We start from the raw sequence: 21217 nt of genomic DNA on the forward strand, positions 1-21217 counted from the left end.
GGTTTTGAGCCCAGTACCCATTCGGATCAGCGTTGGTGCCTGTTTAACAGGTATTTTTTTTGTTCAGGTGGTGGTGCCAAATCGTTCTTGAAAACACTGTCGAAACCCAAGTCTTTGGATCGGGGTCTGTTCCTGAGTAACGCTGTGGCCACCTTTGACAGGGCGGATGGCTCCTCCATCATGCTCACTGGGAAAAGCAAGGGCAAGGCCAGTCAACACACTTCCATCATCAATCCAGACTGGGACTTCCAGAAGATGGGCATCGGAGGTAAGGCTAGTTTAGACTGCGATGATACTGACTTATCAATCACTGCAGGTATGGGGGGGGGGGGGAACTCTTCATTTCCCTCAGTCGAATTATTTTGTTCATGTAGAACAACCATGCACTGATGAGTTATATTGAACCATTCTCAATGGATGATCTAAACTGAAAATTTTTCTCTTAAAGTAAAAGATTTGGGGGATTTTCCTATCACAGCTGTGAATATAGCCATAGAAATAACCGTCGATGTACAATCAATGGGTGGCTATCTTATTGGGGTCGAGGTCTATAATGGGAAGGAACCAATTTAGCACTGCAATAAGTACACTGCTTGCCCAACATTCTTTTTAAATAAATGTTATGACGAATGACTGCATCATTTGATACTTGTTTGAGGTCTCGACGACGAGTTCAGTGCAATCTTCAGACGAGCATTTGCCTCCAGGGTATTCCCACCTGATGTAGTACAACAGTTAGGACACAAACATGTTCGTGGAATTCTTCTTTACGGACCACCAGGTAGGGTGGCCTATCTCTTATTTCTATGGGCTATTAGTTTTTAATTAAATTAGTAGCGTACGTTCATAATTCCTTTCATTCAAGTGTGAATAATGTATCCTATGAATCGACCAGTCCACCTTCCTCGTGTTGATCACCCTAGAGATTTCTAAAGTTATGGTCTCAATTTACACCTCTAGATTTACGTATGGTCTAAATTTACGCAGTCGTTTGAGAACAATCTGTCCAATAACAGCTGTTTATGTTTAATAGACGCCCTCATCTTCTCAGCCGGCTATTATAGCGCTCCAACTTACGACCCGAAGAGGAGTATTGGAGAAGTCCTTTTTTAAATCAATTTTATTGGAGTGATTTTTGAAGCGGGAAGTGAAAGGCGTGAAAAAATTTGGAGTGATTTTGGTGCTGAACAAAAGTGAAGAACGGAGCGAAAAGAGAGTGGTTTTTGTTCATACTGCTGTTTTTGAGAGAGTGAGAAATTGATGTGTGGAAAAATTTTCTCTAAGCGAGCGTGAGGCTTTGTTCACGTGCGGCTTTTAAACGCAGTTTTTTTTTGCAACTTTTGATGGTTATGAGGTTTGTTTTTTGGATATTGTATTAGTTTTAGGCTTGTTTTGATAGGAATTGAAGGTTTCAAGTAGTTAATTAATAGCCGCCCTCATCTTCTCAGCCGGCTATTATTGCGCTCGTATTTTTTTTTTACTTCGTCAAACTTTTTTTCGCTTTACCATTTTGCCGCTTTTTCGACATTTTGCGTGAAATCTTTTTGACTTCTCTAGGCTAGTTTCTATCTTCTCTCATTCTGCTAAAAGTGAATTTGAACATCAGTTGCCAAGCAAAGCAATTCAAAATGAACAGAGTCGGTATAAAAATTGAAGTCAGAAATAGAAACGGGATAAACCCATAAAGCCCAATTTTAGATGCCCGCTATTTGAACGTCGTTCCTATAAGTCTTAGTTACCATCTAATGCTTATTGGTATTGATAGTAGCCCCTGTAGCCTCTCTCTAAGAAACAGAAGTATGTTCAACTACGAAATGCCATCAAAATAAATCGGACTTAAAAAATATTTTTGTACAAAAATCTTTTTTTTCCGATATATTCTATTCGTTCAATCCCAATCATGCTTATTGGAATCAACGGCGGCTATTTTCCGGCAATCTGCCGGGTATGTTTTGATTTTAATGCTAAGTTGGAGGTTTTTGATCAGTTTTGCTGATTTTTAGACAAAATTTAATGATTTTTGCGTTTTTTTTGTTTTAAATCTTTAAGTGGGATTTGAATAGAAGCTTGTTACTAAAGGAATATTCAGATACGAATTGGTTTAAGTTTTCTTTGTATAAAGCATTTTTTCTCGGGAAAATTGACAGAAAAATTGAAATTGTAAACCATTTTTCTTATTTTTTTTTGCAGTTTTTAATTGCTCTTGAACGCAGTTCATAGCAATTATTGTAAACGTGTTTGTCTTTTTTATGCAAATTTTGTGTCTTGACAATTTTGCGTTTTTCTTCTAGAACATTCTTTGACTTCTGAAGTGACTTTTTCACGCTTTTGTTGATCATTTTTGAGTGATCTCTAGTGCTCCGAAGTTGCTAATATAAAATCGGTTGCGACGTAGCATAATTAACTGACTTGTAGCGCAGTGGTTAGTGAGGGTGGCCATGGATCGAGAGGTCAGTGGTTCGAATCCCGGTGGCGTCAAAGTTTTTTTGGCACCCATAAAGAAAAATTGATCTAGGCTAGAGCCCCTGATGAATTAAATTGCCTCGCCTGTCGTTCAAGAGCAATTTGTCGGTTTGATTCTTTTTTTTTATCTTAGACAAGTTTCTTAGCCTATTATGACTTGCCCGTTGTTTTACGAGCTTTTCAATGCTCTAAATGCAAAGGAGCCTTAGTCGGCTTTATGTTTCCTTGTACTAATAAAAAAAAAGTCATTAAGTTTTTCTATTTTTTTGTTCAATTTGTTTTTGGTTTTTGAATGCCGTTTCTGTTCTTCCTGAAATTTTTTATGGCATTTGTGGAGGTTCAGGGTTTACAGTAGTTGTTCTAGTTTTTTAGTCATAAGTATGGTCAATTTTCTTCTTCGAGTTGTTTCCGGAATTCTTCCGGCTATGGTTTTTTACTTCGTCGAACAAAAAAAGATTTCGCTTTACCTCATTTTGCCGTTTTTTCAACATTTTGCGTGAAATCTTTTTGAATTCTCTAGGCTAGTTTCCTTATTCTGCTAAAAGTGATTGTGAACATCAGTTGCTCAGCAAAGCAATTAAAATTGGACAGAGTCAGTATAAAAAATTGAAGTCAGAAATAGAAACGGGATGAACCCATAAAGCCCAATTTTTAGATGCCCGCTATTTGAACATCGTTCCTGTAAGTCTTAGTTACCATCTCTAATGCTTATTGGTATTGATAGTAGCCCCTGTAGCCTCTCTCTAAGAAACAGAAGTATGTTCAACTACGAAATGCCATCAAAATAAATCGAACTTAAAAAATGTTATTGTACAAAAATCTTATTGAAAAAAGATTTTTGTACAATAACATTTTTTAAGTTCGATTTATTTTGATGGCATTTCGTAGTTGAACATACTTCTTCTATTCTTTCAATCCCAATCATGCTTATTGGATTCAACGGCGGCAATTTTCCGGTAATCTGCCGGGTATGTTCACCTGTTTTCAATTAAAAAATTTTTGCTGGGTTCCTTTGGAATAGTTTACTAATTGACCTCAAATGAAGTATGGATCAATTGTTTGGGTCCTCTTTGCATTTTTTTAAATGCGATATTTATCTCGACCTTTTTGTTTGTGATTTTTCATATATAACCGGGCTAAAACTTGAGGGGGGTTCGTATAGTAAAACCAGAGATTAGGTTCTGTTAGTCATGTGCAGACTTCCTAGTGTCTAATTATGAGGTTCATCAAAACTGCTGACGAAAAAGGGTGTAAAGAACCATTGCCCTTGCTCCAAACTCCCCCTCCTGCTCTCTTCCCCAACACACCCCAGTCCTCTCTTCTCGAACTGGTGGTTTCGACCCTTGCTGTGATATATAGACTTGTTTTTTCTGCTTTATTAAGATTAGCAAATGTATTCTCAGTTATATTTGCTACAAAAACCACTGAGTTATCTTTTATTTGATTTACCCTTAAAGCAGGAATTTCTGATAGTGCTAACTGGTATTCATATTTACATTGTTGACTTTTTAAGTTCACTTTTTTTGTCCGCGCTTGAAGTTATAATTTTCTTGAGTTAATCTTGATGTATTTGTTTTTTGATTAATCAAATGTAAATACGCGGCCCCCTGCGAGGCTTAATGTTTTCATTTTTTTAACTTTTCTTTTTGAACATCAGAACGTTTAAAATTAACCCAATTTTACTTTAAATTGTTTAATGTACCAGTATTTGTCAATCGCTCTAGCGATAGCTCTGTTGAACTATAATCAGCCTTCTCTTCGTTTTATACAACTTAAAGAGTGGGTTGAATTGGGTTGAAAATCAGTGAACAGAACTTTTTTAGAAGTTCCATTCACTGATTTTTGAAGTCAAATTGAAGTGATCAAGGTCAAATGGGACTGCTAATTCTTATCACGCCAATGTAGTAAAAAGAGTGAAACAACGAGTAATTTAATGGCGTGAAAATTTTTTTTCTGATTTTAAATTAGAATGAGTAAATTGTGTTCGAACGAGTTTTATTGTTTCAAGATCAAGATTTTTTCACCTGCCGCATTTTGACTTCAATTGTTCTGTGCCATTTTTCAGGAATGCTATTAAAAGTGATACATGTGTTTTATTAGTGCATAGTTTGTTGTTTTATTCCCTCAATGGGAAATTATATGTTTAGATGACTTTGGTACTATTTGATAGAGTATTGGTGATTTTTTTTTAATTTAGCCCGTCATCCGTTTTTGTGGTCCTCTTATTTTTTCGAACAATCTTGTTAATGACAGGACGTATAAAAGACATCTTCATCACAATGTATTTTCATAAAATTTTAGTTAATTTTTCGAGTTTTGCTCCTATTCATTGTTGTTTGCTGTCATAACACTTAGTGCCCTAATGACAGCTATTATTGGAACCTCATGAAGCATTAGCTTGATTTTTCAAACTTTTTCAGTTGATTAACACTTTGCCTTAATCTTTAATAAAGAGTTTTTGAGTTCTACGCGTTTTGTTGTCTTATTACTTATTCTCTTCAGGGACAGAATCCGTTAGCTCATTAATTAGTTGTAAATCAACTAACCCAATATCTTCAGTTGATAACTAAGAGTTTCAATGACTTTTTCCTAAGACAAAACGCGGTCATCGGTGACCTTTCGAGATTTGTTTGTTTTTATTGTTCTTGTTGGCTTATGGCTTTGCGCAATAATGGCAGGTGTCATTAGCTCTCTGTGTATTTTTAAGGAAAACTGTTCATTTTATTAATTGATTTTTAAACTGTTTCCATTTTGAATTAATTTTATTTTGAAATTTAATATTTTTCTAATTTTACCTTTTGTTGTCCTTTTACTTGGTCTGGTAAATGACAGGCACCATTGACCTTCATTTGTTTTCAGTAATCTTGCCTTAAATTTCAGTAACTGATATCTACTTTCTACTCTCGAATGGTTAGATGTATTTAAGTGCTTTAATTTTTAGTTAATTGGACTATTGCTTTTTGTCGCCTCTTTCTTCAAATATTTTTGGATTTCTGACCAATTTCTCAATTGTTTTTGTTACTTTCTCCTTCATCGTTCAAAGTAAAATGAATTAAGTGTCAGACGACGAAACAAAAACAAAACCAAGAGTACCGCAATATAGCTACGATCAGCTTGCAACTTTGCAGCTATAAAAATAGATAAGAGAATTTCAAAAAAATTTTCATTTTTTTAACGTTACTGTGAATTGAGGGATTATCAACTTTTTCTGTTTCGCACTTGGTCTTCAAATTGGTAATCATTGTTACTGATTCCTCTTCCCTCATATCCACTTGAAAAAATGACTGTTTAATAGGTTGTAACACTTCCTGTGTGAAGCACAGCTGGTGGCAATTCCCGTTGTTAGGTTGTATTGGTGCTCTGCTCTGAATAGTTTTTGAAACATCTTGAGCTTATAAAACCTGAGGTCAATAATTTATGCTGTTAAACTAAAATTGGTTCGAGTGAAAGACATTTTGAATGAAGAGCCCAACAAGGATGCTCGTTAATGTGCGTTCGCGCATGTTCCGACCCGAGCTCATCTACACTTTTGACTTAATTGTCAACCAAATGAAGACATGAAAAAAAATAGACATTTGAGTTTAAAAAAACGTTTAAAAACCTAAATACTGATTGAATTACATAATGCCATGCCTCATTACAGCGCTGACGAGATCTTTCATTGAAAAAACTACGAAAAAAAAACAAACAACAAAGGAAGCAAAAACAAAAATTTCACGGCGAAAACTAAGTATCTAAATTTGAACGCACCTAGTTCAGAACGCACAAATGCAATCTCATAAAACCTTAACTGCACCTTAACTGCCTTATAAGGAAATAACAAGGCGAAATTGAAAAATCAATCAACTTTTTTTAAACCAAATAATTTCTAAATTCTTAATCATTAGCTTTCAACGAAATAATTCTTAATAAATTTACTAAACATTCATTATGAAAACAATAGGACCTGTCGTTGGTTAGATTGTCACAAGAACGGACTACAGAAGCAGAAAAACTCAAAAAACTGAAGTTTGCGAAAACACAATTTTTTGAAGCCGTTAAAATTATTACCTATTATCTGAATGCTATGTATTCTTCCTTCCAATTTCATTCATACTAGTGCAACTAAAGTTATACTGAAAGATTAAATAAGTGCATTGGGACCACATTTGAAAATCATTGGGATCTGTTATTACGCGAATGTGCTGAAAGAAGAGAAAAAGAAACACAAGTACACCACTAAAACTTTTATTTAAACGCATATTGTCCACAAACAAAACATCAAATACGACATGATATCACTAGACGTTTAAATTTTTCGAATGCAACAAATTGAATTAGACTTCTCAATGATAATAATAAGCTACAAGTTGACAAAAAAAACAACAAAAACTGAAAAATTAAAAAAAAAATCATTGAAAATGTATATCGTAAACTTTGAGACTATTCGCTATAAAATGACTGCATTGCGTAACATCAATCCTTGAATACTCAATTACAAGCTTTTGAGACCGGTCAGCGTTTTACGCCTATCTAATGATTAAAAAATTAGGCAAAGAACCGCTAATTCAAAAAAAAATTGATCGAGAAAAGTGTCAAAGCCATTAAAAAATAACTTTTCGGTAATGACTTTTCTAGCATTCGTTTATTTTTTAACAACATGAGATTTTTCAATATAATTCAAAATGTCATTAAATATGAACAAATACCTTAAAACCACGAAATTTCCGAGAAAATCGGTAGTATCAACGCCATTAAACTCGATTGCTTTCAGCGAAAGGCAATAAAAGCGCTCGATGGGAGCATAAGAGTTATGCTTCGATGGCACGACAAAAATGTTTGTCATTGACAAGTTATCGATACGGTATGACAATTCAATATTTCATTGACTAAGAAAACAGCAACAAATACAGGCGAAAACTAAGAATTCAGTAGGAAAAAGCGAGAAGAAAGTGTCGAAGCCATCTAAACCATAAGCCTTTCTTTGAAAACTTTCTTTATGATCCATCGAACATCCTTTCTAAGCCAATTGGAACTAACACTAATAGGATAATGTGATGAGATTTCAGAAAAATGAAATTTATGAAAACTCGCGCATCGATTTTTTCAAACCAATAGTTAGAAGATTAAGCCGCAAATTAGATTATTTTTTAAGTAGAGAAAAAGGAGTTCCGGTAATTACTGACGCGTTCGTACAGTTCACGAAGATAAGTTTACGATTGGTAAACGTTCAAAAAAATTTTTCGAAAAACTACGTCAACAAATACGCTCAGCTGTGACTCGATTGAGACAATGATGTTTTTCATGCATGGGTAGCCAATAAGATATCACAATAAGTCTTATGTCTATGGAACAAAAACAAATACAGAAACCAATAATTCATTAGAAAAGTGCGAGAAGTGTCGCAGCCATTTAAACCACATCCTTACATCTAAAAATTTTTTCTATGCTCCCTTTAACGCCTTCTCGAAACCAATGGGAGATATCAATATTAGGATAATGTGAGAAGATTTCAACGGGAACCAAAAATACAAACATATCCAAAAATTTAAAAAATTTTTTGAAATCTTGTGGCATCGAAGCCATTAAACCAGGAGTTAGAAAAAAACGGTAACCAAAATAATTTAGATTGCTGTAGAAAGAAAGGAAGGGGTTCTGGTTTTTAATGAGAATTTCTGACATATCATGAAAATAAGTTTTAAATTGGTTAATGTTCAAAAATTTTTTTTGAAAAATAGTTTTAACAGACAATAAGTTCAATAGCTTTCAACAGAAGTCAATAAATACTCTCAGTCTTGACTCGATAGAAGATCAAAGATGTTCTTCATGCATGGGTAATAAATAAGATATCACAATAAGTCTTATGACTATGAAAACAACAACAAACAGCCAAAACCAAAAAATCAGTAGAAAAGTGCGAGAAGAAAGTGTTGAAGCCATTTAAACCATAAGTATTTGTCTGAAATCTTTATCTACTCTCCATTGGACGTCTTTTTAAAGTAACGGGAGCTATCCAAATTAGAATAATGTGATAGCATTTCAAAAGGATTCAAAAATACGAAATTATCCAAAGATTTCAAAATTGTCTTTGAAATCTTGTGGCATCTAATTCATAAAACAATAGTTAGAAAATAAAACCGCTAAACAGATTTATTTTGCTTGCAGTCGAAAGGAAGGGGATCCTGTCAGTACTGAGACTGACCTAAAGTTTACAAAAATAATTTAATGATTGGTTAATGTTTGAAAAAAATTTCGAAAAATTTTATATAAAGTCTTAACAGTCATTAGCTGTCCAATCAAAGCACTGACTAGCTTCACTGATGCTCATTACGAAACCCATCGCTCCTTTAGTCAGCGATTCTATGCCATAGGGCTCCAAAAATTCAGTAAAACCTCTAAAAGAAAATCAAAATTTTATTAAAAATTACAAAAGCTCAGAGTCGAAGCCATAGAAAACATGTGCGATTCCTTGAAAACGTGTTTTTTGTTCATTAGGCGTCATTTTACTATAATCAGGTTTATCATTAACCAAAAATCGATATGAGAAGTGACCAGTCTCTAGGTGACCTAAAAAATGGAGTTTTCTGAAAAAAAAAACAGCTCTCAAATAGAATAAAATTTTTTAAACAAAAGATCATAATTTGAAGAAAAATTGCACTAAATGTGAACGAAATCATACCAAATATGACGTGTTCACTCAAAACTTTAAACCTCGAAAACTCCTCAAAAAATACGAAATTCAAAAAAATCTTTACCACTCACATTTCTCTACGATGAATATATCGATCGGCCAAAATTGACTGAACAAAAAAACCCATTTGAGTATGTAGTTCCTTCCCCCACAAGTGGGGTCGGAACAATAAAAAAGGTTTCTGTGGAATGAACGAAACTAGTAATAACACTTATTGGTTAAAAATAGTGATGTTGATAACTTTAGCAACTCGTTTTTTTATCTGTATAATCTATCTATATAAATTGTTTCTAATCTATCATCTCGTATTGGTAGTCGTCTCATACTGGAGAATGAGATCGACACACTTATTAGAGAATTAAGAGTTATTTGATCTTTCCAATGTTGACAAAAACTAGGTTTTTTTTCACTGTTCCGGACCAATGATGATACAATATTTCAAGGCCATACAAATATCAGGGGATTTGTTTTGCTATTATAGTAACCCAACACTTTTCAAATTATACACTATGCTATCCCGAGTTTTTGTATGTATGTGTGACTGCTAATTGTTAATGTACTCTTTTGTTCTCTTTCCAATTCCGGGCAATCGTGGAATTGGCTGTCTGCAGGTTTAGCCGACAACCAAAATTGAAAATTTAAGCCGACACCCCGACCGCACACTAATTGCAACAGTTGGATAAATCAGAATTAAGATGACGGCTAAATATCTCATTTTTTCTTGTCGGTTTAACAGTTGTCGGCCAATATTCCTATAGCACCCCATTTACAAAACGAGCTTTACTTTGTGGTGTCACTGGTTCTTTTTCTCGCATAGGAACGGGTAAGACTTTAATGGCACGGCAAATTGGTAAAATGCTGAATGCAAGAGAGCCCAAAATCATCAACGGACCAGAAATTTTGAACAAGTTTGTGGGACAGAGTGAAGAAAATGTGCGAAAACTATTCGAGGACGCGGAGGAGGAACAAAAGCGGGTTAGTTAAAAAATTGAAAAATTGGATCTTTTTTGTTTTTGCCCCCCCCCCCCCCCCCCTCAAGCAATTTTGCAACCACCGCTTATAAATTTTCAAGCATATGAACGGCATTCGACTACGGAAGTTGGGCTTTATCAATTTTTTTTCGTTCTCAACCTTCATGGAACACTAATCAGAAATCACTGATGGGTGGCGAGAAATCTCGCAGGATAGTGCATTAAATTTAGAGCACTCTTTTGTGTCGTTTTGCTTTCAATTGAGAATGTGCAAGAGAACAAGGTCCCATGGTGTAATGGTTAGCACCTTGGACTTTGAATCCAAAGATCCGAGTTCAAATCTCGGTGGGACCTCCAATTTTTTGCTTTAATAAAACAACTTCAAATTAAAAATTCAGGTTTCCGCCACAAGATAGTACTCTCGATAGACGAAAAAGACAGCAGCACCTTTATGATTATCACACCCCCATCAAATATCGTCTATATAAGACTGGAAGTATGAGAGGGAATGGTGGGTACAAAAACGTTAAATTAGAACATCATAGTAAGCACACAATAGGGGGCTACAATATGAGCCCGAGGAATGCTTAGCTTTTGATTTTCAGTGTGGGATCAACAGTGGTCTGCACATAATAATCTTTGACGAGATAGACGCCATATGTAAAGAGAGAGGCTCAACAGGGGGAGGCACAGGTGTGCACGACACTGTTGTCAACCAGCTCCTCTCCAAAATGGACGGAGTGAACCAACTCAACAATATTCTTGTCATTGGAATGACGAACAGGAAGGACCTCATTGATGACGCACTCTTGAGGCCAGGACGTCTTGAGGTCCAAACTGAAATATCGTTACCCGATGAAAAAGGTTTGTTTTCTCTCTCTCTCAATCTTGAAACTAGTTCACGTCCAATGTACCCACCTATTATTGAACCCACTTATCGTAAATATGATACCATAATGGGGGCTATAATTGCGGGGGGGGGGGGGGGGGGGGTGTAAATCACAAAATTAAAAGTTACAAGGGAAAAATTTACTAAGACCTGTTGTTAGAAGAGTTCATTTTTCAAATACCATTTTTATCCCAAGGGAAGAAAAAATGATCAAAAGTTTTCCATAAGGATCTGTGCAAGAAAGTTTCTGCGACCAACCTTATAAAAGGTAGAGCTAGCCATTGCCATGTATATATGCCCTGTGAAAATAAAAAATATTAATTATTATTAATTGCTCTCAAACAAAGTTTGAGCAATTATATTAGTCCTGTGGTCTTTTTTAATGCGATTTTTTGCTTGACGGATTTTTTTGTCTGACCCATATGACTTTTGGTCCTCAAAAACGGGATAAACAGGTAGCGTTCGGAGGGCATTGAGTTCTCTTAGAGCCTTACCCCTAACCAGTCTCTAAGAGTGCGATTCAGCAAAACTGTTTTGAGGTGACAACTTCACGGTGTGAAGGGCGGTTCTTAACCTTGAAAGTTTGACCCCCTATTCGGTTATACCCCACCCCCTCCACCACACACACCCAACACTCACTATACACCCTCTTCTACCTGGCGATACCCCCACCCCCGTCGGTTATGTTAGATGGTCATATTCGGAGGAGGAGGAGGCAGTTCCCAACATCAGTGAAAGTAAAAGACGATCTGTTTACAAAATTAACCTATCAATTTATAATAACTGATTTTTTGTTTATAGGCCGACATCAGATCTTTGAGATATATGTCCAACGAATGCGGGACTTTCAGAAGTTGGCAGATGACGTGGACACTAAGGAGTTAGCAGCATTGACGAAGAACTTCTCGGGTGCCGAGATTGAGGGTCTTGTCAGAGCAGCCCAGTCCACAGCACTTAACAGGCTCATCAAAGTAAGTTTAGATATCACATGGTTACAAAGTATTATCTGCAGCTATTATTGAGCGTTTCTTGGTTTTGACTAGTATTAATTTTCTCCATCCTTTTGCGAAATGCGGATCAGTATTAATTTCATCTCAATAAATTTATAGCTGTAAGCTGAGCGTAGCGGTAATCTTGGTTTTTACAATTCAAATGATTTGGAATGTATTGGGGGTGCTGTCGTTTTAGAATCAAAGGGGAGTTCCGATGATATAGTTTTTAATTTGATCGAGTTATTGTCCAATAGGGTGTAAAAGTCATTGCCGCTCGTGAAAACAAGTATTTGTCAATCTGCTCAACAAAACTCAAAAGCTGAGAGGAGAAAGAGAGAAAACAGAGTCATTTTATACATGTACTGGTTTGAAATCGAATGAAAAGTGAATTAATTAATTGCTCTCAAAACAAAGTTTGTCCCAATTATATTGGTCCTGTGGTATTTTTCATGCGATTTTTTGCTTGACCAATTTTTTGTCTGAGCCCTTAAACTTTTCATCCCCAAAACGGGATAACAGGTAGCGCCTGGACGGAATTAAGTTCCCTTAGATCCTTGCCCTTTACCAGTCTCTTAGAATGCGGTTCACCAAAACTGTTTTGAGGAGGCAATTTTATGGTGTGAAGGGCGGTTCTTAATTTGAAAGTTTGACCCCCCTCCTCAGTCAACCACCCCCCCCCCCCCACCACACACACACACCCCATCCACCCTCCTTCAACTGGCGCTTTGGACTCCTCTCGTCCAGCCCTCCCAACGCTACCCCATCCACCCTCCTTCAACTGGCGCTTTGGACTCCTCTCGTCCAGCCCTCCCAACGCTACCCCCATCTTTTTGGCTAACTAGACACTAGAATGCGATTCCAAAACTATTTTGAAGATATAAATTCATGGTATGAAGGGCAATTGCACCCCCACCCATTCAATCGCCTCCAAATCCCGACCCCTGCAAATATTTGCACCCGAAACCCAGTGCGCTCGCCAGTTGTTTGAGAGCAGTTCGTCGTTATGTTATTTTTCATAAGGCTGTCAAATTTTCTGTTCAAGTGCCGCATTTTCAAAGAATTTGAAGAATATTAGTCATGCTAGTCTTTTTTTGCGATTTTTCGTACTATCGATTTTTAGTTCAAATTTATTTTCTGACCATTTGACTTTTTGTCCTTAAAAATGGGATAACAGTTAGAGCCCGGAGGGTATTAAGCCGCTGTGCTTTACAAATTTATAATTTCATACAAAATCTACCATTTCATGGTGTGAAGGGTCGTTCTTAGAGTTTGAAACCGCACTTTACCCTCCCACACTTAGACCCAATTCCACCCTCCTGCACCTCATTCTAAGAATGCCGCGTTAGTAAAATAGCGGCATTAGATCCCTTTTGTTCTTTGCAATCTATGTCGAGTTTTGGAGGTGGCAATTAGTATTTCTGTTTTATAATTTTTAATGGTTTTTGCTAGGAAAGTTGATTATTAAGTCAATGTTTGGCGTACTTTGTATATTTTTATAGTTTTCTGCCGATTTATTTGATACAACTAATTATAGCTGCGAAGCTCTAATCTGAGTGTAGCTGTGTTGCGGTGCCCCTATTTTTGTCTGTTGTGTTCTACCCTTTTTTTACACCGCAAAGCTCAAAATTTATTTTCACGTTCTGCTTATCAGCTCGATACGTTTTTTCTATGATACGTTTTTGTTGAGTAGGCCACAGCCCTAGTATCCCTATTAACAATAACCTATCATAGAAAAAACGTATCGAGCTGATAAGCAGACTGTGAGAATGAAATCTAATTTGAGCTTTGCGGTGTAAGAAAAGCGGTAGAACACAACAGACAAAAATAGGGGCACCACAACATAGCTACACTCAGATTACAGCTTCGCAGCTATAATTAGTTGTATTAATTAAATCGGCAGAAAACTATAAAAATATTCAAAGTACGCCGAAAATTGACGTAATAATCAAGTTCCACATCTTTCGTAAATATCTACATTTTATCCTTATTTTCGCCTACAATACGCCGCAAATAGTACAGTTTTCAAATAATGTTAGACCTAAAACTGCTTCTTCTTCTTAGTCTTTAATTAATTAATAGATATTCATTAATGCAAATAGGCTTTTTTTCTTTGTTAACCATTTATCGTGGAAAAAGGTGACAATTGAGTAAATTTACGTTTTGCGGCGCAATAATATTCAGGTGAACTGTTGGTTGAGCTAGAAGGTAAATAATGATATACGTTTTAGGGAGGTGTTGGTGCTTTGCAAGACGGCAACAAGAAAAAAGTAAGCTTTTAAATTTGTTCTAGTTGATTGTGCTGCATGTTTTCTCTCCTAGGCGATGTTTTACCTGACACTCAGCACTGATTATCTTCGATATAAAGCTCTGACAGTAATTGTTGCGCATGATTTGGATATCTTCAATTACTTTTGAGCGCAATCTATTGAAAGTTTTCCAAACAATTCGTAGTAGTCTAATCCGTCAATTGAAGAAGTGCTACTCAACAACCAAAATTCTTGTTTAATGGAACCGCACAATCGACTGTCCATAAGGAACCCAAAACCTAGATTTGGGCCTCGATATTAATTTAGCCAACAATTTAAAGTGAAGAGTTGCTTTCTACGTGAATTGCTTTCTCCAGGATCCGGCAAAAGCAGCAGGTGGTAAGATCGAGCTGGATGCAGATGCAGCTGATAAGATCAAAATCTGCAGAGAAGATTTCATGCTGGCTCTGGAGAACGACATCAAACCGGCATTCGGATACAACTCGGAAACACTGAAGGTACTCAGATATTACCCGGTTACATTGACAAAAACAGACATAGCAGATTAATTGCTCTCCTACGAAGTTTGTGGTAAACGTTATGGCCGTTTTGAACTTTTTCATTGCTAGTTTTTGCTTGATCGTTTTTTCATCTGACCGTTTAGACTATATAACAGGATATCCGAGCTTAACTAAAACTAGAAAAAGTTTGGGACTGAACCCCCTCCCCCCGCAAAAAAAACTAACATAGTAGATTCCCATCCGGTAGATTCCCATCAGTTCAATAAAGGAGTAGTACAAAACATTACGATAGTCTTAAGATTTTCTTGTACTGTTAGGATTGATTAATGGTCGATGATGTTTCATTTTCAATAAATGAATGATACTTTGTCAACAGGAATCAATTCCCAATGGCATTATTCCCTGGGGACTGAGTGTGAACAGAGTGTTGGAAGATGGAAGACTCATGTTCAAGCAGGTCAAGGAATCCGAGGCCACTCCTATTGTTACATTCCTCATACAAGGTCAGAAATCTTTTTTTTTCGTCTGAAAGCTTTCCCCCAAAACGTTCCGATTTTACTACCGTTTTCCGTTTACGGGCATGAAATTTAACAAATGTCTTTAGTAGGATGTCTGCATATTGTTCCGAAACGTTTGCGCTTTTTGAAAATTCGAATGGAGGTTTATTATGTACAATAATGATTTTGCAATTCTCATACTTTCCAAAAAAGAACGAGAAATGGGCTTGCTGGAATCATGTGATGTTTGGGGATAAAAACCTATCTTAAACGTAATTGCTCGCTAGTAAATAAATAACTTCAAGGATTCTTATCAAGGTGTGATGTTGAAGCTATGTATGCGAGCATATTTTTAATTGCTCTTGAACGAAGGTCTTAGCAATTATTGTAAACGTGTTGGTCTTTTTTATGCAAAATGTTTTTCCGTCTGCCTGTCGTTCGAGAGCAACTCTTCCGACATTAGTCGGTTTATGTTTGAACTGTTGGTTCTGATTGAGTGAGTTTCTCTGTTGAAGGTCCTCCAAATTGTGGGAAGACAGCGCTAGGAGCCCACTTGGCCCTAGAGTCAGACTTCCCCTTTGCCAAGATCATCTCTCCAGCCAACATGATTGGCATGACTGAGTTGGCTAAGTGCCATGCCATCAAAAAGGTGACAATTTTCACATCTGAAAAGAGAATTTCGAACTACTTTTTACAATGAGAAAGTGACTTGATCCAATAGACGTATAAGGTCCGAATTAGCGGAGAGTAGTATCTTTTGGCGTTAAAACATGATCATAGAGGAATGCTGCGGTAGTTTCGTGAAACAATTGAAAATTATTTTCAAGTTAATATTTGGGTTGTCTTGAATTTTGTTTGCTAATGAAGTTCTCTGTTCAGATCTTCTTCGACGCATACAAGTCTTCTCTTAGTGTTGTGGTCGTGGATGAGATTGAATCTTTAATCGGTAAGTGCTTTTGTGACTTGTAGTTCGACAACAGCAATACTTTTAATGCTCAACTCACATGAGCCGTGCAAAGAGCTTGGACATCAGAGTTTTTACATTACAACTTAGAGGAAATTTATATTGGAGTCAATGTCAAAAAATAATGATATTCAGAAGTGTTCTTAGGTTCAGAAAGAGGCGAAAATAGTATATATTTCAAGTTGTTGCTTTTTGACATATCGTTATGAATGGATTGAAAAGAGGCCCCAGGACGAATGAAACCATCAATAAAGAGAGTGAAAAAGCAGCAGTTCAATGAACTCAAATTACAGACATACGTGACAAAGTGTATAAAAACTCAAGTATCCAATAGTTCAACTGTCCAATAGCACCACGTACAGCCAAATTAATGGATATGAATGTCATGTACATCTGTAAGCTAATTTCGAAAGAACCCATACAGAAATTGAAGGTCTGAGAATCAATAAAAATAATAGATGTTTTCAAGTTGGTTATGATCATTACTGTAATTAACCAAGCTACGAAAAACACAACCCACCGTTTATGGGAGAAATAGAGTACGAGAAGAGGAGCGAAAAGATCAGGGCATGTCAGTATAAAATAGATTGGAGATATCTTTGTTAATGACAAAACAGTTATCTCTAAAATCATTTTGGAAAAATTTTACCTCGTTTTTCTGAGGTTTTTGCTTATACACTAAGGTAGACTCTGATATCTTTATACTGAAGATTATCCTGCTTGTTTGCTTTATTTTTGACTCTAGAGGTTTTGCTGGTGAATTTTTACTGCGTGTGTGATATGATGGGCTTAAGACGCCGTAGTTTATGACTGGCTGCAGAAAAACTCTATGTCGTTAGAATGTCGTTAGAAGTTGCGCGGCTGTTAGTATAGTTTTGAGTCTAAAAAACAGTCTAGAACATTTTGACAATTTCTTGCAAAGGACTTTAACATAATTATTATACATCAGTTTTTCGTCTATTTTAAACCAAGATATTTTCTGTTCTTCTTTTGATTAATAGCCGCTCTCATCTTCTCAACCGGCTATTATAGCGCTCCTATTTTTTTTACTTCGTCGAATAAAAAAATGTTTCGCTTTACCTCATTTTGCCGCTTTTTCAACATGTTGCGTGATATCTTTTTGACTTCTCTAGGCTAGTTTCTCTCTTCTCTCATTCTGCTCAGCAAAGCAATTCAAAATGAACAGAGTCAGTATAAAAAATTGAAGTCAGAAGTAGAAACGGGATAAACCCATAAAGCCCAATTTTAGATGCCCGCTATTTGAACGTCGTTCCTATAAGTCTTAGTTACCATCTAATGCTTATTGGTATTGATAGTAGCCCCTGTTGCCTCTCTCTAAGAAACGGAAGTACGTTATGTTCAACTACGAAATGTCATCAAAATAAATCGGACTTAAAAAATGTTTTTGTAAAAAAATCTCTTTTTTTTCAATATCTTCTATTCTTTCAATCCCAATCATGCTTATTGGAATCAACGGCGGTTATTTTCCGGCAATCTGCCGGGTGTGTTTTATTATACTGCCGTTAATTCATAACGCTTAGAGATTTGTCCAATAGCCTTAGGATTTGGGAAATGCGTTTTTTTTGCAGTTGAGAATCAGTTTTTCGTCAACAAAGTATTAACCGATTGAGTGGAGGGAAGTGTTCAATTCGTTCATATTTCGACCTTAGGTCTGTAATTTCGCACTTTATCGAAACTTCCGACCTTATGAATTGGCAAGAAAATAGCTCTTTAAGCCCTTCGGGAAAACCCGAGTTGGAACTTCTTTTTCTTAAGCACAGAATCATTAAGGCCATCATAGTCAGTGCTGTACCTGTTTTTCGAGGAGTCAATTGTTAGTGAAGTTTCGTTTTAATTAGTTGATCAAAAATATACTTCAAATTTTGTTTTATATCACAAATTCACCCATGAGTGTCCAGTTTGTCAGCCAGAGTTTTCAAAATCGTAGTAAAATTTTGTATCATTTTTTTGAAAAGATAATATCCAGTGTTCTTTATCTTCTTATAAGTATCTAATGGTGTTGAAAAAGTTCCGAGTTGTTGCTTGCAATTCGTGTTGAAATTTTTTGATAGAATGTTTTTAAATCTTTTTCTGATTTAAATTCGGACTTCTAAATTTTTTTGTTCTAGATTCTGGTCTGGTTTATAGTTTTTATACAACCGCTTTTTTCATGCCAAGTTTTTAATTGCTCTTGAACGAAGTTCATAGCAATTATTGTGAACGTGTGTCTATTTTATGCAAAGTTTTCGCTTGACAATTTTGCGCTTTTCTTCTTGAACATTTTTTGACTTCTCAAGTGACTTTTTCACGCTTTTGTTCTTCGTTTTTGAGTGATCTCTATTGCTCCGAAGTAAAGCGAATATAAAATCGGTTGCAGAATAGGGGAGTTACGTGATCTAGCGCAGTTGTTAGTGCATGTGGCTGTGGATTGGGAGGTCAGTGGTTCGAATCCCTGCGGGAGGCGTTTTTTGCACCCATAAAGAAAAATTGATCTAGGCTACAGCCCCTGAATTAAATTGCCTCGCCTGTCTTTCAAGAGCAATTCTTCCGACATTTGTCGGTTTATGTTTAATTTTGTTGTCTATTCAGATTTTTTCGTGTAAATTGCCTGAACACTTTTACCCTAATTATCGTTAGGAGTTCTATTTATTATAATTTTATATGGAAAACTTATTTTCTCTTAGAAAATTACTGATTGCATCAACTCTAGACAACTTTCTTTTTTAGGCCAAAACAAAAAATGCTTGCAGCTGGAAAAAGCGATTTACTGTGGATATTGGGTTTACCGGAATATTTTTTCTCTCAGAAATCTCATTTCTTTATTCCGTGCTTATCGCGAGCAAAAAGAAAAATAGCAATTTCAATGTCATGAGCTGTTTAATAGCCGCCCTCATCTTCTCAGCCGGCTATTATTGCGCTCGTTTTTTTTTTTTTACTTCGTCAAACTTCTTTTCGCTTTACCATTTTGCCGCTTTTTCGACATTTTGCGTGAAATCTTTTTGACTTCTCTAGGCTAGTTTCTCTCTTCTCTCATTCTGCTAAAAGTGAATTTGAACATCAGTTGCTAAGCAAAGCAATTCAAAATGAACAGAGTCGGTATAAAAAATTGAAGTCAGAAATAGAAACGGGATAAACCCATAAAGCCCAATTTTAGATGCCCGCTATTTGAACGTCGTTCCTATAAGTCTTAGTTACCACCTCTAATGCTTATTGGTGTTGATAGTAGCCCCTGTAGCCTCTCTCTAAGAAACAGAAGTATGTTCAACTACGAAATGCCATTAAAATAAATCGGGCTTAAAAACTATTTCTGTACAAAAATCTTTTTTTTTTCAATATATTCTATTCGTTCAATCCCAATCATGCTTATTGGAATCAACGGCGGCTATTTTCCGGCAATCTGCCGGGTATGTTTGTTTTTCTTTTATACCTGCTGCAGATCTCTAGCAGATAAAAACAACTTGTTATAAAAAAAAGTTTAACATGATTTGAACATATTCTTTCATCAGTGGTTTAGTACTGCCGGATTTGAGTGGGTTGCAGCAGCAAAGTAACAAAACAAACGAAAGTTTGAATTAAGAGCAAGAATAGTGATTGAGTGTAACGTCGCTCAATATTGTTCTGTAGTTTCTGTCCATTTGCCCTACCGTCATTCTCAATAACTTGATTCATTTTCCTGTTACTATTTACCTTGATTTCAATTTCCTGTCATCGCGAATCACTGGATTCTGGTTTTTTTTCAGGGCACTGACAAAATTGAAAAGTTCAAATGATCTTCATATTGGGGATTTTTTGAACCTAACTGAGACCGCAGAGTTCTTGTTTGAACTTAACTGAGACCTCAAAGGAACTCATATGTGCAGTAAAGGTCCCTAATAAAAGGCTTCTGAGGAATGAATCTCAACAAGCTTTATCAATTTATCGCTGAATGTTTTTTACCTGAAGTTTTTTGAGCGGCGTCGATTTTTTTTTACAATTTAGATCTGTATCTGTTTCTATCTCTATTATACGGCACGCAAGTCTATTCTTTCGCAGCTATTCCGGCAATCTGCCGACTATGTTTTCTATAGCTTGAGTTCTAAGTTTATGTTAGTTTCAGCGAATGCGAATCTTGCATTTAAATTTTGTTTAAAATGAAATTCTAGAAATTGGAATTGTTTCTTAAATACTTAAATGTTGCCTAAAATTGTAATTGCATCTATAAGTGTTGGTATCTATGCAACATAGGTGTAAAGAATCTTTAAAAAGAACTATAAAGCCGAGTACGCACTTAAAACGGATAACAAAAATATGCAACGTAAAATTGCAACGTAAGTTGGAAAGCAATTAAATTCCGTCAAGAATTGGGCATCTAACTATTAACTTCTAGGTAACTTTGAATAATAAATTAGTTTTAATTACTCTTAAAAAGTTCAGATTTTTTATTCCATGGCTTCGCCCACTGGTAGTGCTGTGAAGAGAAGTCTTTGATTCAGCTTTAAGGAATTCAAGTGTATTTTCTTGCAGATTACGTGCCAATGTGTCCAGGCAAATTTAGCAACATGGTGCTGCAGGCATTGATTGCCCTGGTGAAGAAAGTGCCTCCAAAGGGCAAGAGGTTGTTGGTGATTGGAACTACGAGTCGAAAGGATGTCCTGGATGACATGGGACTCCTTAGTGCATTTAACTCCTCATTCCATCTCTCCAATATTACAAAGGGAGAGGAGGTTGTAACTGTCGTTAAGGCAAGTATCTCACTGTTCATCTTTTTTTACTACAATTTCGTGTTTGAACAACTGGAAATTATCGAGCCTTGACCCAATAAAATTTCACATTTCTCTACCATAAAATCCCTGCACTAAATTATAGCCCCAATTTCGTTATATTTCAGTAAAGAAGGAGGGGATTGTATACGCTCTGTTAATACAGTTGAATTGATTACATGGGGGAGGTGTTCTATGGTAGGAAAGACCCGAAAGTTTTCTCGCATTAGAAAGGAAATGTTAATGAAGGTGAAAAGTTGTGACC

General features: G+C 36.1%; 1 protein-coding gene and 1 non-coding gene across 4 annotated transcripts in view; both read left to right on the top strand.

The window, feature by feature from the left end:
* The window catches only part of LOC142339216 (vesicle-fusing ATPase-like), a 44619-nt gene that overhangs the window by 11293 nt on the left and 12109 nt on the right, over nt 1-21217 (top strand). For all 3 annotated transcript variants that reach the window (XM_075389065.1, XM_075389066.1, XM_075389067.1), the window contains exons 6-16: nt 68-268; nt 659-781; nt 9951-10108; nt 10710-10968; nt 11795-11964; nt 14214-14252; nt 14609-14749; nt 15129-15255; nt 15765-15898; nt 16129-16195; nt 20717-20934. In XM_075389065.1, coding sequence (XP_075245180.1) covers nt 68-268; nt 659-781; nt 9951-10108; nt 10710-10968; nt 11795-11964; nt 14214-14252; nt 14609-14749; nt 15129-15255; nt 15765-15898; nt 16129-16195; nt 20717-20934 — 1637 coding nt within the window. The remainder of the gene's footprint in view (nt 1-67; nt 269-658; nt 782-9950; nt 10109-10709; nt 10969-11794; nt 11965-14213; nt 14253-14608; nt 14750-15128; nt 15256-15764; nt 15899-16128; nt 16196-20716; nt 20935-21217) is intronic.
* On the top strand, nt 10387-10458 carry Trnaq-uug (transfer RNA glutamine (anticodon UUG)). The gene has a single exon. It is a non-coding gene; the product is annotated as a tRNA-Gln (tRNA).

This window comes from Convolutriloba macropyga, chromosome 5 (assembly GCF_964194025.1).
Source record: "Convolutriloba macropyga chromosome 5, txConMacr16.3, whole genome shotgun sequence".
NCBI classification, from domain to species: domain Eukaryota; kingdom Metazoa; phylum Xenacoelomorpha; order Acoela; family Convolutidae; genus Convolutriloba; species Convolutriloba macropyga.